At 42.0% G+C, this 18,742-nt stretch overlaps 1 protein-coding gene across 1 annotated transcript in view; it reads right to left on the reverse strand.

Annotated features, from left to right (window-relative positions):
* MORC1 (MORC family CW-type zinc finger 1) overlaps nt 1-18,742 on the reverse strand; it is a 182,259-nt gene that overhangs the window by 14,800 nt on the left and 148,717 nt on the right. Inside the window, exons 21-26 of the mRNA XM_025866329.2 lie at nt 16,722-16,791; nt 14,552-14,618; nt 12,806-12,817; nt 9,571-9,717; nt 1,944-2,031; nt 305-358 (exon numbers count right to left, since the gene is read on the reverse strand). Coding sequence (XP_025722114.2) covers nt 305-358; nt 1,944-2,031; nt 9,571-9,717; nt 12,806-12,817; nt 14,552-14,618; nt 16,722-16,791 — 438 coding nt within the window. The remainder of the gene's footprint in view (nt 1-304; nt 359-1,943; nt 2,032-9,570; nt 9,718-12,805; nt 12,818-14,551; nt 14,619-16,721; nt 16,792-18,742) is intronic.

Consider the following 18,742-nt stretch of genomic DNA (forward strand, 5'->3'; position numbering starts at 1 on the left):
CCAGTGTCTCAAGGACTTAACCTATTTCTTAAAAACACCGAGCATCATGTATTCTGTTCAAATATAGTCTACTTCCAGTGTCTCATAAGCTTTTTGCTGTGGAAACATTTGCATTTTAAAATTCAAAAAGATGTTGTTTTGTGACATCTGATATGCTACCCATTAATCTTAGTCTTGATAAGAGAATGCAAATTTGATTTCCTTCCCAACCTAACTTTTGGAAATGGGTATTATTTCTCCTTTGGAATATGGGATCATTTAGAATATAAAGGACCACATTTATAAAAAACATTAAAAAGCTTACCTGGTTGAAGCACATTCTCAGCTTTTTGTTTGTCTGCTCCGGGCATTGCTCCAGCTGTTTTTGTAAATAGTAACAGGACAGGATATTAGCTTTTAGAGAATGAGCTGTCCACAGTGGAGCTGGAACGTGCAAGTATCTAGTATAAAAAACCAATCAAAGCCTAGAACTGGCCAACATTGGTACTGGGGGCCTTTTAAGCCTGGGTCCAATTAAATTAATTAAAGTATACCTCACCTTATTCCAAAAAAAGATTAAGGCAGTTTACATAATTAATAAACAACATGGTTAAACAATTGCAGAAGAAAAAAAAAAAGTGAAGGAAAAGTAAATGACAAAGATTATTCAAGAGAATGTCAAGAAGGTAGCTGGAGTCTGGGTCTCTGGAATGGGAACACCACAGAAATAGACTGGGGAGCTCCAGGCATATGGGATAGTATTTAAAGTCACAGACTTGTCTAGGTCACCTGGAAACAGCCCTGAACAAAGAGAAGAAAATGGCCCAGCAATGGGCCCTCAGACGTGCCAACATTTAGAAACCAGACAGAGGAGGAACTGAGTTGCCAGCAGAAAAGACGGGAGGAAGGAAAGCAAGAAAATGGGAAGTGTGTTGTCACGGAGGCGACACAAAGAAAGCGGTTCAAGAAGAAAAAATTGGTCAAGTGGGTTGGGCTCTCAGAGGTCAGGTAAGATAAGAGCGACCACTGCACCTGTTAGCCTACAGGTCACTGATGGCCTCACAACACAGTCCTAGGGAAGTAACAGAGTTGGAACCCTGGCAGGGGGGTGGGGAGGGGGAGGAGGAGGAGGTGAGGGTAGAAGGCGAGGGAGCAGAAACAATAATTATCCATTAGAAAATTAAGGGTTTCTCCCCAGGATCAGACTAAAGCATAAGTCACCTCTGCCAAATAAATTATTTGGTGTTCTTTTCACTAACAGCCTTTCCAGGTATATCCATACTCGCCACAAGCAATGCTGAGCATGAAGGCGGAGAAAGCATCCTCCCACCCTCCTGTACCCCAAGGTTCTTCTGGGCTCCAGGGAGCACCTTCTGGCAGCCCCAGGCCTGCACAGTTCACTCAGCCTCACCACAGCCTGCAGTGACTTAGAGGCCTGCAGACAGCCCGTATGAGCCCAGGTAGCTGAACAGAGTTTTCTTTCTAATCCCATATGGCACTGTCCCTGAAAGGAGGTTTGGTAAATAGAATTTTCTTCATCATTCCCTGTGATGTGTTAGTGATTTTAGTAAGACTAGTGCTCTGGGCACCTGACACGGCTGACCCACCCAGTCCTCACCTCAGCCCACCATAACGGGTGGTTGAGGAACATGTATCCAAGCAACAGAAACTCTTATTTTTGGTGTCATGGAGGGAAGTCAGGGACCATGTCCTGTTTCTTTTCATCTCTGCAACTTTCTGTTCTCGGTCTGTAAGATCTTCCCAAAGTTTATCTGAACCTTGGCCACACTGGTTTTAAATGCAGTTTTCATTCTGAGTCACCCATGTGGTATAAAGATCCCCATCTTCATTCACTTAAACCATTCTAGGTCCTCCTCCCGGTAACACTTTACAATGTACCTTCAGTGAAGATTAAGGTCAGGCTATTCTGTCACTCCCTCAAAGTTCCAATAAAGCTGGCTTACCTCAAAACTTGCTGCAAGTTCCTCCACAGATGTGTAGCCAAATTCTGACGGTAGCTGATATTTAGGGAAAAAGTACCGAAGAATCTCCCTAGGAATATGAGCAGAGCGGAGATGGTGATATACAGGGAGCAAGGACGAGCACTCACCTGTCAGAACTGCTGCGGGTTAAACGTCTTGGCAAAGATGAACATTCACGCCCACCAAACTGTTTTTACCCCTGTCATCAAAGTCTTCCCCAAGAAGCACAGACTGGGGAACGGGACGTGGGCGTGGCTATAAAGAGGCAACAGGAGGAATCCTCGGGGTGAGGCGACTGTTCTGTATCTTGACTGTGTCCACGCCAACATCCTGTGATAGCGTTACCGCCGGGTAAAAGTAGGTAAAGGGTACAGGGCATCTCTCTGTATTATTTCTTACAACTTCTTGTGAACCGATACTTATCTTAAAATTAAAAGTTTATTTAAAAAAGAAAGGAAGAAAGAGGAAGAACAAAAGTAGAAAGAAAGGAAGGGAAAGGAAGGGAGAAAGAAAGAGAAAGAGAGAGAGAAAGAGAAAGAAAAAGAAAGAAAGGAAAGGAAAAGAAAAAAGAGAAGAGAAGAGAAAAAAGAAAAGAAATAAGAGTGAGCGAGAGGAAGGAAGGAAGCAGGCGGGCAGGCAGAAAGCAGGCACGGGCTCACAATGCCCAACCATAATCAAGCAGCCCAGGAAAGCCCTGCACCTGCTTGAGTGTTCTCCTTGCAGAAAACCCAGCATTGCAAAATTTCTGAAGGAAAGACATTGTCTCCTGACTTCCCCCCCCAAGAAAGCCAAAGAATTCAATTCTCCAGAATAATTCCTTTCATCTGGGGCTCTGCGGCTACGCTTAGAAATCATACATGGACCCTGTTCTTTCCAAACAGTGACTGGCCATCGTTCTGACAGGTGCTTCATCTTGCCAAGAGGCAGGAGCGCCCCGCCCTTGTAGGGTGACAGTTTTCTGGGATTAGTCACCCAGATGATACATATCTCATTCCTGGGAGAATATGAAATCTAGAAATTTATAGTTACTCTATCTTAAAAGTGCATAGAGTGTTTTTGTGTTGAAGGGTTCTAAGAACCTCATGTATATCATCCAAGGGATTTACAAAACTTTTCAACTGTAAAATAATATGGCACACAAAAGATAAAATAGCTGTTTCTTACATAATTTATATTCCGAGTTTTTTAAGAATATTATGTTTTAATATTCATTTATAGTTTCAAGGAAATTCAATTCAAACATTAAAAATCCTCAGCACTACACAACGTCAAATATAACACACACATTCACACTCCTCAGAATTATTTGCCCGGTTAGTAAGAAGGTGAGTGAGTTCTGGGCATTTGAGATGAGCAGAAATCAGATGGGATGGAGAACAGAGCTGCAAGTGGAGTCCCGAGGAATGGTGACCTGTGGTCACCGCTAGGGCTGGTTTGGTGAGGCAGAAGGGGGGAGAGGTCTTTTACACAAACCAGCCCCTTCTCTCTCTAACTCCAGCCTCCCTTCCCCCAACACATGGTTCGAGCCTCTCCTGAGCAACAGTCCTTGTCATGGTGGGTATAAATGCTTTGGGGTTTAGATTTAGAGCGTATCAGCCATCTTCTGAGGAGGTGCTTCCAGAGAAGCAAATTTTAGGTGGTGGTAGCACTGGGCTGGGACTGAGAGAGGGTGAAGGGGCAGGCTAGGGGAGAAAAAAGTTCTGGATTAGTTCTGAATTATTCTCAACCTTGGCAATCTCTGCATCAGAATTTACACCACACATCATCTATTGTCTAAATAATTTCTCACACAAACATACTAATATTTCTAAAGCTAGATACCATTTTAAAATAAAACACAACTTTATATAAAAGTTTTTACAGCTTCTGCCATGTTGTATTTTCTCAATACGCTCAAGCCCAATAGTCCCCCAGATATTCCCTGAACCCCACCACCACATAGCTTTTACCCGGTGGCCCCCGCCAGAGCCTGGCATCTGCCCCCATGCTAGGAACCCACATGTTCTTATTTCATGGAATTCAGCCTCATGGGAATGCAGGCAGGGAAGTAAGCTTTTCTAGGACAGTGTGATAAATGCTGGGATGAGAATGGGAATGCAGCGCTATGGGCAAGGAGAGGAGGGGCCCTCCGCATGATGGGGAGCCCCAGAGGAGGAGGAGGAGTTAGCCAGCTGTGGGGCGGGAGGGCGGGGCGCAGGAAGCATGCATTCCCGGCCACTGCACTACATGCTGGGGACAAGTATTTTCTGGCAATAGTGAGCCCCCTGGTCACATTCAACCACTCTTTATAAAGTGCTGGAAGTGTACTAAGTGCTACTCTATGCTTGATATATGTAACTTCATGTCATCTTTATGGAAACTCTTTGGTTGAGGAGTTGTTCTTACTTTGAGACTCTCTGGTTTCCTGATGGTTAAGGACCTCTCCCCCACCCCCCGCAACAGGCCCTAGCGGGTGTACTCTCCTTTGTCTCTCTCCCCCAGGGTCTCTGCTTTCTGCCTTTGACTCTCTCTTCCCCAGAGCTGCTGCTAATTAGCTTTTCCCTCGGGGATTCTGTCCCATAAGACCGACAAGACAGAGGACAAATTATACAGCTCCTGCGGTCTCCAAGCACAAACACACGGACCTTCCTTTTCCTGAAAGATTAATTCAGAAAAACCTTTAGATGCTGTTAGGAAACTCTAAGACACCAAAAATGGCAGAAGCAGGGTCTGAATGTAGTTAAGAACTCTTAGAAAATTCCTTCATGTATTGTCTTGAGTCCCTTTCTTCACTGGCATCCCTTGCTGGTATCTTCTTTTGTTCCTGAGGGTGTATCAAACCTCCCTCCGCTCACAAACTTCAGGTTTCCCTTAGGACGTAGTGATCCTCTAATCCAGGGAACGTGCTGCCAGGAGTGTGCCAGGAGGCGTTCAGCACCAAACTGCAGGAATAAAGTGGTGTCTATTCACTGGTAGCCACTGAGTCAGATGGATACCGTGCACATGGGGGATTCGTGAATCACATGCCACCTTCTCAACAGGACTCTTGTCTCACAGGAACAGCCCTTCTTCCCTTGGAGCATCTACTCACAGCTCTGCTCTCAGACTTGATAATAAAATCAGGAACATGTCTTTGTTCCTCTGTCTCTCTTCTCAAGACTTTAAGAAAGAAATAGCCTAAAGGTCTTCCAGAGCTGTTACTAGCATCCAGGATTATAGGAGGTCCTCGGCTAGGATGCCCATCTCAGCTGAATTCCTATAAAATCCATCCCCAGATCTGCAAGTCCAAACTGGAAGTTTTTTAAAGAGTTCAACCAGGTGAGCTACAACCCTGAGTCAGCGCTGTTTCTATCCGTGATGGCCAAGCTTGGAAGCACTGCGGCTGAGGGTCATTTCCTTTTCACTCTCCAGTCCCACTCCCTTCCCAACAGAGTAGCTTTTTATTAAGAAAAATCTCCCACTTGCATTAATACAGCTCCATTCCCTCTAGACATGAGCAGGAAAACACCGAAGTACCTGGTCATCCAGCTGCTCTTTTTAAAAAGTAACCAAGTTCACAAGCCTGGTCTTGGCTAAGAAAAAGAGCAAGCCTCTTACTTGAGGTAGCTTGAAACTCTCTTCTCCAACCCAGTAAAAAAGAGAAAGATGACGATGAACAGAAATGGCATAGCTTCATTTCGTAAAACCTGGAGTCAGATCACGTTTTTTGACAGACCCCCAACTGCTCGTGTATTTACTCTTGTGGGTTTTTTTCTTGCTTCGATAACTGGCAGCCACCTGTAACAAGGGACTTCCTTTTTAAAACTTATTTTTGATACTTTTAAAATTTAAGCTAACACAAAGCATGTTTGGGCTTTTACGGAGTTGAAATAAATGAAGTCTGCCTCATTATCAAGTCTACACACACAACAATGAACTGAAACAAGGCATCGGAGGGTTAGCAGTTCAAAGCAAGGACTAGGAGACCGTCAGGATTGAAATTCCAGCTCTACCACCCGAGTTATGTAATGCTGGGCAGATTACTCAACCTCTACCAACCTCAATTTTCTCATCCGTAAAATGCGGATAATAAAAATCTAATTATCGGGTTGTTGAAAGGTTTAAGTGAGTTAACATATGCAAAGCCCTTAAGACAGTGCCTGGCACACAGGAAGTGCATAATAAATACATATTATTATTGTCATTACCATTGAGAGTGACTTGAGATTTAATACTACTCTAATTTTAGGACCATCTAATACAATTTAACAGTCTGGATCTGAGTTTAGCTCATCTACCTCTGACTTAACACAACTCAGTCATACCCCATAATCCGAAAATATTTTAACATCCAGCAATACTACTCACTGCATTTTACATTAATCCCTCTCAACTTTATGAAAAGTATTCTTTGAGGGGCCCTTGGATGGCTCAGTCAGTTAAGAATCCGACTCCTGATCTCAGTTCAGGTCTTGATCTTAGGGTCATGAGTTCTAGCCCTGCACTGGGCTCCATACTGGGCATGGAGGCTACTAAAAAAAAAAAAAAAGGTATTCTTTGAATACCTACTAATATACGCTAGACACGGTGTGGAAAATCCAATCTGTTTTCAAAGATGTTACTATATTTGGGGATTAAATAAACTAATACACATAAAACAAAAAGTAACATAAGTCAGGAAACACTAAACTGAGCATAATCAGGTAACGAAAATGAACAATGAAAACTACTATTTTTATTAATTTATTCCATTAACATGACATAAACAGAAGTGGCCAGACTCTACTTTGGCAGTGTGGAAAGGGATAAGGCTGAGGTCATGTCCAGAGTGAACCATGTGGAGGGAAAGGGCTCTATCGACTCTCTTTATCATGTGACAAGCCAGGCAAATCTCTTGAGGGATGGTCAGTGTAAAGCACATGCAACCCTCCACGTTCTACACAATCACAATCAGCCACAATCCTCATGCCCTGAGACATGTGAAGTCTAGTTACACAAGGAATAACACGTGGACCAGATACAGAATAGCGCAGCACAGGGGGTAAGAATAACAAAGAAGATAAGAAATCTGTTTCATCAGTGAAATGTGAGAAAACATACTACATGCTGCTAAAGGTGAAAGAGAAGATTGATAAATGAGGAGCTCATTGTGTTCCAGTTAAACTTTGTGTTCTGTACAATTCTTTTTCCACTTAATATTTTTGTAAAACAATCACCACAAAAAAATGCAAGCCAGTACCAAAAAGAGCTGATTTATTAATACATTTGGCTTTCAGAGTGTTCAGTTGATAATAGCGTGATGATTTCAAGCACCAAAAATTCTACACGTTCATTAGGGAGATGGTTTCCGGGAAATTTTAATTTTCTAGTGATGCCTAATTATAGAAGTGAATGTACTTTAATGTCTTAGTACACTCAATCACATTATCCCCTTTTTGATCGCATGTAACATTAAAATTAATAGTAATGATACGCTTAAATGCAAGAACAAAGATGAGCCAAGGAAAAAATTAGGAAAATGATGATACACAGTGGCGCACCCAAACTCTGCTGCAACACCACCAGACAAGGCTCTCCAGATCTCAGTGTGGAGAACAGCGAAGGGTGTGTGTGTGTGTGTGTGTGTGTGTGTGTGTGTGTGATAAAATGTATACATGTATACAAACACACACATATATATATACACATACATATATACGTTTCTGTACATATATGCACCTGTGTCTGTGTGTGTATACAGTGGTTCAGAGCACGAGACAACAAATCAGGGAGCCTCGGCTTAAACCCAGCCCTGTCCTAGTAGCTGTGTAATTGTGACTTTGGGTGTATTAGTTTCTCTAAGCTTCAGTTTCTTCATCCATTTAAAAAAAAAGAATAATATCAACCTCGTAAGTCTGTGGGAGTTAGGAGCTAAGATATACATGATACTTGGGTGAGCCTAAAATATAATAACAGCTCCAAAATGATAGCTATTATTATCAAGAAGCAATATCCCAGTCATTGGACATGTGGGCACATTCCTGTATATAATTTATTGCATACCACCCGGTGTTAGTGCTCAACTGACATGCTTGAATCTTGGAACCAGTAAGGAAAAAACCAGGATTCAAATCTATGGCTACCCTACTTTAAAACTGAGGAGCTTACGTATTACTTCTGGACAAATGCTGACAGAACTGGCTGGAGAATCCCATTCTTGAGGGACTATACCATAGACCATGTCAGTATGAGACTGAATATCCATCCAGATCACTGGATTAGTGGCCTTTTTCAACTTCATAACATCTGTACAACACTGAGGTCTGACCTGCTTCCATCCCATCCCCAGGCTAGTGGAGGCTTGCCAACTCAGGTACCAGGGCAGATTTAGTGATCAAAACTTAAATGTTAAGAAATGTAGCACTCCAGCTTCATTTCTTGGTCAACAACTTGTCTCTGGATCCCTAGTATCATTAGTGAAGATGTGCCCTGAGGCAAAGTCCAAGCAGATCCACCTATGCATAAACAAGAGTGCCTCCTTCTTTCTCCTAGAGCAGGACAGATGCTGGGAGTGTGTTTTTAAGGGACAGGTGGGACCTTCATGTCCATGTATGCAGAGCCCCACAGCCCTGGATGTTGCCGCAGAAATTTCCATAAAGTCCAGGACAACTGCAGAATTGAGTTCAAGTCCTATAGTGGTTTGCAGTCTCCTTTCACACCCAAGACCAAAGCCTGGGCCTGAGTAGAAGTTGTAGTTACTTTTCTCTTTGCCAACTCTCTAATTCCATTCTTTGCCAACTCTCTACTTCAGGAAGTTTTTGCAGTCGCTCACTGATGAGAAAGTCAAAGTCACAGTCCACATGGAAAATACGATTCTAGCTAGGGCATGTGGTGTGTTCTCCTTGGCCAAAAGCCTCTTACTTTACAACACAGGACACTCACAGGCTATGAACCCTAACCAAACCAACTGGCTCCACTAATTCTGTGGTGCTCTTCCTCCCTTTCCCTCTGTTACCTATTTTAGAGCACTCTTGTGTATACTAACTTCTTTGGCTTCCTATCATTGGTCCCTAGTTGGAAAAATTCTGATTCCTGGACTTTATTCCATCTCTGTCTGCATCCTTTGAGAACTGAGATCCAAACATCTAAATCCCTCATTTACCCTGCCCACAAATGTTAACCTCCTACACGGAGCCAGAAAGTAAAACTCAATTTCCCTTGGTAAGTTTAGTATCTAAAGCTACTTTAGTATCTAAAGTATCCAAAAGGAGACTTTTCAGAAGGCCATTACAAATGTCATGAGGGTCCTCACCAGGCAAAAATCAAAGAAATAAAAAACAAAAGAGGAAGGAATGGAGGGAGGGAGGAAGAAATTCAGTTAGAATTCTTCATAACATCCAGGAGAGAACTAACATTCCCCCATACTGCCAGACCACGTGACAGGCCACCTGCGGATAGGCAGTTAGTGCCTGTAGTTCTATTTCAAAAGACATTTAACCTGTGGTATATCTGTAGCCATATAGTTAGGAGACAAGTCATAAAGTCATTCTATTGACTCTTCTTGATAACTTTACCTCTCCATGGGGCGGGGGGAGGAGAAAAAAGACCAGCAGTCGTCACTGCTTAGAATGTTCAACAAAACGCATGGAAATATGTTAGCAAATACCTTTACCTTAAATTAGATGCCAGTTTTCTTACAGTTTCCCTGACAGATGTGCTTTGAGAAGACTCTCTCAGTAAAGCAGCAACGTGACAATGTCCACTCACAGAGAAGCTGGTGTTGTGTCCAGAACTTGGACTTAAATCTTCCATCGGTGCACTGTGCAAAAAACAAACCGAGGCTTATAATTTCAAAGCAGGAATCGTATTAGGTACCAATGAATTCAGAAACATTAATAGATGACAAATGAAATGTTAATACACAACAAAGGAGAGCAAGGCCATAAATGTCATGCTAAAAACTGTCATTTAGGGAGTTATAGAAAATCCATTCTCAACTAGAAAAATTACTATTTATTCCTGACAAATCTTGTTTCAAGGTTTTTGGGGGAGCCACAATTAAATAGAATTGGCGATAATGTATTCTTTTTTTTTTTTAAGATTTTATTTGTTTATTTGACAGAGAGAGAGAGAGAGAGACACAGCGAGAGAGGGAACACAAGCAGGGGGAGTGGGAGAGGGAGAAGCAGGCTTCCCACTGAGCAGGGAGCCCGATGCGGGGCTCGATCCCAGGACCCCGGGATCAAGACCTGAGCCGGAAACGACTGAGCCACCCAGGCGCCCCGCGGTAATGTATTCTTAACAACAGTAGTCACATACTATTTGTCTCATTTGCTGAAAGAGGCTTTTAAACCAAAGCTCTATGTTAGCCTGGGGGAAGGTATATACAGAAATAAAACAAAAAGGGGCAAAGTCAGTTGAAAGAACTATTTAGTCAAGATCTAAAGGAAAAAGGGTGTTCCAGGTGAAGTGTAGTGATCCTGGGTAGAAATGAAGCAGGGCCGCTGGGGTGGAGTGTGTGGGAAAGGGGGCGGGGTGGAGGGGGAGGTGGCGCTGGCACCCTGGGCCAGGGGCGGGAACTGGAGTTTATTCTAAGCAGAGCAGGTACTACCATTGAAGGGTTTCTTGCATGGAAGCAAGGTGATCTGCTGTATGTTTTAAAAGTATAACTGGCTGCAGCATGGAGAGTAACTCACAGTGAGGATGCTCAGAATCGTGCAGTGTGTTAATGAGACCCAAAGCTTTCAGTATTGTGGGAACAAAACATGTTCAGGAGGGCTGGGGGACTTGCAATTTGGGAGACAAAGCTGTGTAGGCAGGTAGGGTCAGATCACGTAGGGATCTGCCTGTCAAATAAGGAGGGGGTTTTTGTAATCCTTTCATGCTAAGTGTTAAGAGCACAGCTCTGGAGAGTTTTATATGTTCATACTGTATGGGTCATTTAAAAATTGGACAAGAGTTAATATCAAATCGAATGTGCTTCTACTGTCAACAGCTTTTTGGCATTAATTCTCCTAACTTCAGCTGATATTTTATTTAAGGTTAAGAACATTATAACTAATGCTTGTCTCTTAAAGAATACTTATACAGTATCTGAAGCCTATTAACTGTAACTTCCTTTATGCTGAAATTTTATTAAAGTAGTCCTCTAAAAATTTTTTTTTATCATTTTTTGGGGATGCTGAAAAGTCATGCTGGTACTGGGGGATAAAAGCTAAAATGCACTACACCTGAGCACAGAGTCCTCTCTGAACCTGTTTCTCTTCCTGCCAAATAATAATAGTGCCGACCTCCAAAGGAAAGGGAAACGAAAGTGAAAATGAACTTTTCTGACTTAATCAAGATAAAAAGCTTCTGCACAGCAAAGGAAACAGTCAACAAAACAAAGAGGCAACCCACAGAATGGGAGAAGATATTTGCAAATGACACTACAGACAAAGGGCTGGTATCTAAGATCTATAAAGAACTTCTCAAACTCAACACCCAAAAAACAAATAACCAAGTCAAAAAATGGCCAGAAGACATGAACAGACACTTCTCCAAAGAAGACCTACAAATGGCTAATAGACACATGGAAAAATGTTCATCATCATTAGCCATCAGGCAAGTTCAAATCAAAACCACATTGAGATACCACCTTCCACCAGTTAGAATGACAAAAATTGACAAGGCAAGAAACAACAAATGTTGGAGAGGTTGTGGAGAAAGGGGAACCCTCTTACACGGTTGGTGGGAATGCAAGTTGGTACAGCCACTTTGGAAAACAGTGTGGAGGTGCCTCAAAAAATTAAAAATAGAGCTACCCTATGACCCAGCAATTGCACTCCTGGGTATTTACCCCAAAGACACAGATGTAGTGAAAAGAAGGGCCATATGCACCCCAATGTTCATAGCAGCAATGTCCGCAATAGCCAAACTGTGGAAAGAGCCTAGATGCCCTTCAACAGATGAATGGATAAAGAAGATGTGGTCCATATATACAATGGAATATTACTCAGCCATCAGGAAGGATGAATACCCAACTTTTACATCAACAGGGATGGGAATGGAGGAGATTACACTAAGTAAAATAAGTCCCAAGCAGAGAAAGTCAATTATCATATGGTTTCACTTATTTGTGGAACATAAGGAATATCATGGAGCACATTAGGAGAAGGAAGGGGAAAGTGAAGGGGGGAGATCAGAGGGAGAGACGAACCATGAGAGACTATGGACACTGAGAAACAAACTGAGGGTTCTAGAGAGGAGGGGGTGGGGGATGGGTTAGCCTGGTGATGGGTATTAAGGAGGGCACGTTCTGCATGGAGCACTGGGTGTTATACGCAAACAATGAATCATGGATCACTACATCCAAAACTAATGATGTATTATATGGTGACTAACCTAATAATTAAAAAAAAGAAAGAAAGAAAGAAAGAAAAGCAGTGGCAATGACCCTGGCTCCTTGACACTGTGCCTCACTTGATAGCCCTAAACCAGCTCTTTCCAGACTTATTTTACTTCAGAGAAATTAATTTCTATTGTACTAAAATAGTAAAAATAATAATAATAATAGTGCCGACCTCACAGAGATGTGCTGAGGATTAAACAAGACATACAAAGAATTCAGCCCAACCCCTACACTTAGTTAAGTGCTCAGTAAATAGCACCTAATCATTATTGTTATTATGGTCATCTTTATCCTCACTACCACTATTAATGAGTTTGATAAGATTCTTCCACGAAGACTGTTTTAATCGGACCACAGTTCTAACATTTCATGTTGTAGATACAATTCAAAGATGATTTAAAAAAAAGACACACACAACCTCATATAAACCTGAAAGTAACATATAATACACACACACACATATACACATACACACGCACACACACAATGTGTTTTAGTTTTCGGATGAATTTCAAACTTTAACAAATAACTCTAGGTTAAAGCACTGTCCATAAAATGGCATAGCAACAACATGGGGGGGGGTGGGGAAACTGCCTCATTTAGTCAATCAACAAATATACTAACTCTGAATCAGCTGCTATTCTGGACACTAATGACACAGAGGTGGGCAAGACAGCCCTGCTCTTGTGGAGGGAATTAGCTCCTATGAAAAAGATAGAAAATAAGCAAGCTAGAATGTAACACATTAAAAGAAACAGATGAGTCAATAAAATACTTTAAAATAGTAATAAGTACTCTGAAAAAAACCATGCAGGATGCTAAGATCTGATAGTATCCCTTATCAGGAATGGGACAGGCTATTTTGGATGGAGTACTATGGGAAGACCTCTCAGACAGCTGGAGTTATGATGAAGAAAAGATACGGCCCCTGTCCTTATAGGAAGACAGACGTTCAGATGGACAATTCCACTTGACAGTGGTGTATCAGAATACAGCTGATATTTAACAGATAATTATTTTTTAAAGATTTTATTTATTTGAGAGAGAGTGAAAGTGAGAGAGATCACAGATCTCCAGAGAGGGAGAAGCAGACTCCCTGCTGAGTGGAGAGCCCAATGTGGGGTTCGATCCCAGGACCCTGAGATCATGACCTGAGCTGAAGGCAGTCACTTAAATGACTGAGCCACCCAAGCGCCCCGAACAGATAATTATTGAAGTTGAAGGAGTTATGACCACTCTTATCACTGCGTCAGTGGCTCTCTGAAACCCCGAGTTTGCTTGTGAGAGTTGGGGGCCCCGGAGGAGAGAACACTTGAACTCGAACTTGAAGGAAAGAGTAGTAGACTGGTGTACAGCTTGCGGAGGGCAAAGGAAGCAGTGTGGACAGAGAGGCAAGTGTGATAAAACAGGACTCAAAGCAACTCAGAAATTCTGGGAAACAAAGTGGGGGCTCCAGGAAAGGCCAGGAGTGAAGGGGACTTGCGCCATGCTAAGGAGTTTGTAACTTATCCTGCAAGATATCCTGCAAGATGGGGCCATGAGGGGTTTCGGAGTAGAACAGTGAAGTGAGGGGATTTGAGTATCAGAGGGACTCCTCTGTCAGCAAGTGCAGAAAATCAAACTCCTCTCTTTTTTTCCGACACTCAATTCAATGCGCTCCTACGCAAAAAGAGCCCAAGATTTGGATTCACAGACACTGGGTCTAAAGGCCTGGAAAGCACCTTTGACAAGTTTGTCTAAGTGAGGGTAAGAGTTTGCTTCCTTGAAAACGTTCTTTCTGTTTTATTGGGCATCCAAAATATTCAGCTGATTTTATGTTAAAAGTGACAAAAGTCTCATGTCAAGAAAATTCTAGCATGCAATAATTATCATAATTACATATACGTATAACAATAAGATAATGAGCCACACAAAAAAACAAGTTTCCTGATTGCATATTCACACCTTATACACATGTGACATTTTCAGTTCTTTGACTACATTACAGTAATTTGAATTAGTTGCTCGCTGTGAGTAGGAAGTTAAGCCTGTTCCATTTCATTATCCCCAAATCCTCACAAAAGAAAATAAAAAGGTTCGGGAAAAAGGTAAGAAACCTAGCCGTATTCTATTCTTTCTTGTCTCCTTTGCAAATTTGGTTCCATTCTTAATTGCCTTTGCTTGTTGCTATTATTTTCTTTCTTCTTGTATTTAAACACTGATAATTACTTTGCAACAGTATAATTGCACTCACTTGGAATTTGTGTAATTGCAGTACACTCACCTTTCCTGGTTAGATAATGAAGAGTTTCTCTTTATTTCTGGAGTATCACTGCACGGCTCCTGTTTTTCTTCAAAAGACGGACAAAATGAAGACAATCACATTTTGATGATCACACAATAATGTGAACTGAAAGAAGTGTCGACAGTTTATTAACTACTTATAGATAATTTGGCTTTGTATTCCAAACATCCTTTTGTAAAAAATGCACCAATATGTTCTTTATGCAACTTATAATAACCTTTTAATAAAGTGTGGATGGTGTATCTAATAATCCAAGAGCCTCTGTAACTTGTTTTTTTGTAAGTTCTTTTTCATGATGCTTATTACCTGTGACTGGTGTGCACGGGGTGACTGCTTGGGGCCGTCGGACTCCCTTCTCTCACCAGACTCTGCCCAGACAACCTCCTGTCTTCCCCCTAGAATCCCACTCTATTCCATTTTAGGTTCCAGTTCAAAAATATCCTAACAGATCCCAACCCCAAACATGTCTCTAGTAAAGAGTCGAACTCTAAAGCAGGAAGAGACCTGGTGTCATCTAGTCAACCTTCTCACTGAGGGAATCTCATTATTGTATGTTCAGAGAGGTTAGTGATTCGTTATAGTTCACAGAAGAGTAGAAATGCTCTGACTCCTTGGATTGGTTTTAAGAGTGTCTTGGAGGCAGCAGACGCAATAAGTCAATGTGTCATTCTTCCACCTGTCTCTAGAATTTGTTGTGGTAATAGTCCACATATCTTATTCCACCAAGTAAAGCCTTGGCAACAAGTTGAGGGCCATCAAAGGCCAAGTGGAATGGCATAGCGACAAAGGAAGTTTTAATGGTGGGTGAATGGCTGAGGATCCGACTCCTTTAAGTACATATAAAAGAGAAAACACAGAGGTTTTCTAATACTGCAGGTGCCACTGGTTTTACTCACTGGCTTGCATACAAAGTGAAATTTTTTTAGGCCAACGGCCAACTAATCTATAATTACAGTCATTTAAAATCATTTCACAATTTGTTCTTTCCAAACCCAGGATATTTGAAATTAAATATTAATTTTAGGATCAAAATTGTATTAATAATTTTTCCATTATGATTTGGAAATCCAACAGGCACGTACTTGAAATCATGTTAATACTTTAAAACTTCTATAAAAGACTGGCTTTAAGATTAAGAAAGCCTTACAAAAGAAATCCTGATTGTGGAATTGCAAATTATCCTAATTAAGATGAGAAATAAAAAACTGTGATTTCTTAGGGACCTCACTAATGGGTTCAAATATAAAGATGTGCGTGAATGGCTGGTTATGTTACCTGAGTAACAAAGTATGAAGGGAGAGCTTACGACCAAAAGTGGGCACAGAGTGAGGCCATGGACCAATACAAGGACTGGGAATGATGAAGCCAAAAGGAGCTGAGGCTGTCAAAGAGGCTAAGAAAATCTTTAGAACTTATTTCAGAATAAGAAGAGGACCATGAAAATGATGGGCTTGCTGCTCAGGCCCAATGGTAGAATATTAAAAGAGAGAATGGTATGATAATAATAACACATAACAAAGGGGTTGGTCATAATAATGAATGGATGCTAAGAAAACAAAATTTTCTGAGTCCGGTTTGCTTACAGTTTCTCTATCCAAAGAAATCGTTTTTGGATTGAATATTATAAGATGGTAACTCTAGGTTTAGAAAAAGCTCAAGTCTCTCACTTGAGACAAAAGATGTCCCATGGGGATAAAGGAACTAAAGGATGTGTCTGGCGAACTGGTCTGTGGGGAATCATGAGAAGCAGGAAAAGGACTACATAATTGAAGATCGAGAACTGTCATCATAATTTTCAAAATACAGTCTGAATAAAAGAGCCCATATCAATCTACTGCAAATTTCGAAACAGAATTCAACACAGAGAGTGGTCCAAGTCTACTGCTGGAGACATCAGGCCGCGTGTGGCAGAGCTGCGGGGACTCTCCTTGGGAAGGGAGTGTCTCTTGGCTCCTCCAAAACACACGGGAACGGCGGCTCACTCTCCACCCAGCCCTCCTCCCACTTCTGGAACAACACATTTTAACTTTTAAAAATCCAAACTGCTACCAAACTTCTGATCTATATCCCACATCAGATGTGCCACGTAAGTCATACTGAAAACAACGCAAACATCACAGCTAATATAGGTAAACCGAATTTTTTTTACCTTTTTTCATAAGAGAAACTTCCTTTTTTTCTTGTTTCAATGAGACCTCAGTGTCACTTTTATCTAAAACCTGAAAAATAAGCTGTTTACTTAAAGCTGCACAAAAATATAGGCTACATTATAGGGTGCGAAATGACCTGAGTATCAGTGGCCCTATCAGAGAGAGGCCGGAAGTAGAGTTTATGCACATTATGAAGGGAGACAACCGTGCACATTGTAGAGAAGGATATTGATGTGCGTCTCCAGGAAGGTTACGTCATAATTGTCATATTTACTTTTACCATTTATCAGGATTTTTATACTTCTATCAATATTTGTAGAGGTATTTTTAAAAATCTGTATCTTATGTGGATGTAACAATGACTCCAACAAATGAGCCAGGTATTTGATTCACCAGGAGCAACCATGGAACCTGTGCTGTTTTGAGGAGGCTGATCACACCGGTGGTCGGTACAGAGCAGACATGGAGCATGAGCTCAACCTCAGTGCAATGAAAACCTTGGGGAGGTTGGGGCCTGGGGCCTGAGGCCCCACAGCATGATGGGGAAGAAGACAAGGATAGAAATGGGGAGTGTACCTGGGCCAACCAGGGGACAAGGTTGGGACACCTTGTCTTTTGATAAAATCGCAGGAGATCTGCATAAAAGGGGTTACAGAGCCTTAATGTGTTGAATGCAGGAACCAAGAGGGCTGGTGGCCCCTGAGAGTGAGTGTGTGTGTGTGTGTGTGTGTGTGTGTGTGTGTGTGAGAGAGATGTCTGGGGTGGGTGGGCGGAAGTGGGGGTTGGAAGAGCTGGGGGGTGGGGAGAGTGAGCCATCAGAAGCCATGTCTACCTCAGCTTCGGGAGGCCTGAAGACCCATTTTGCAAGGCCCACACAAAACCAACTTACATTTTGGAAATGTATTTCTTTAGATCAGGAAAATGGACCTAGAATGTTCCCTTCGTGTATTTTGTAAGTCTGTGAGAAGGTGGGGGAACAGGCACTAAAAAACAGAAATGGAGAAGGCAGGGGTAAGACCTGACCTGACCTGAAGACCCTGCAGCATGCCCTGAGATACAACCGTGTTCCCCACTTCTACGACCTGGGGGAAGGCGCGGAGCTGTGGGTTCTCTGGAGCTTGCCCACTGTGTCTGTACCCTTCGCCTTTCAAGCCCGCTGTGCCCTGCTTAACAAACGTGGGAGCGAGAGGCGATCACCTCTCCTTTTCTCCCCTCCCAGGAAACACAGGCATATATTTTACATGGCATTCTAGAAACTGTGCTCCATCAGGAAGCAGGTTAAATGGGCACACATGTAGCCTAGCAACAAAAGACCTGTATGGCTGTCCATCACTGCTGCTTCTGTTTCACTCAAAGCCGTAACAAGGAAAGTCTCGTTAGGTAGGCGGAAATAAAACTGATGCTGGGGCGCCTGGGTGGCTCAGTCGGTTAAGCGTCTGCCTTCGGCTCAGATCATGGTCCCAGGGTCCTGGGATCAAGCCCCGCAATGAGCTCCCTGCTCAGCAGGAAGCCTGCTTCTCCCTCTGCCCCTCACCCCGCTCTTGTGCACACACACACACTCTCCCTCAAATAAATAAATAAAAATCTCAAAAAAAAAAAACCACAAACCTGATGCTAAGCTGCTTTGTTCATTTCAGAACAGTTTTGTACTTATACTATAAATAAATTCCTGCCCCAGAAGTAAATAAAGACCATGTATTTTTTAAAGTTCATTTTGCAAAATGACCTTACAATGTACATCTTATTTCTCTCTATCATAAAACTTACAGTTTTCTTCTAATATGCTGATACATACAGGAAATCCACATGCCTTTTTAAGTGCCTCTAACTTCGAACTAAATATTTTTTGACCAGTCTATAAGCAGCATAGACTATTTCCCCCAACAGTTAACAGCAACCACAAGATAAGCTGACAAGAGGAGCTATTTAATGCCTTTAGTTATAACCACTTTGTTGTAATCCATGATGATCCAGCTCAGAATGTGTTCCTTTTCTTTGGTAACTCTTCCTTGTGATAAAA

This window comes from Callorhinus ursinus, unplaced genomic scaffold (assembly GCF_003265705.2).
Source record: "Callorhinus ursinus isolate GAN/ISIS: 27379988/994484 unplaced genomic scaffold, GSC_fseal_2.0 scaffold1, whole genome shotgun sequence".
Lineage (NCBI taxonomy): Eukaryota > Metazoa > Chordata > Mammalia > Carnivora > Otariidae > Callorhinus > Callorhinus ursinus.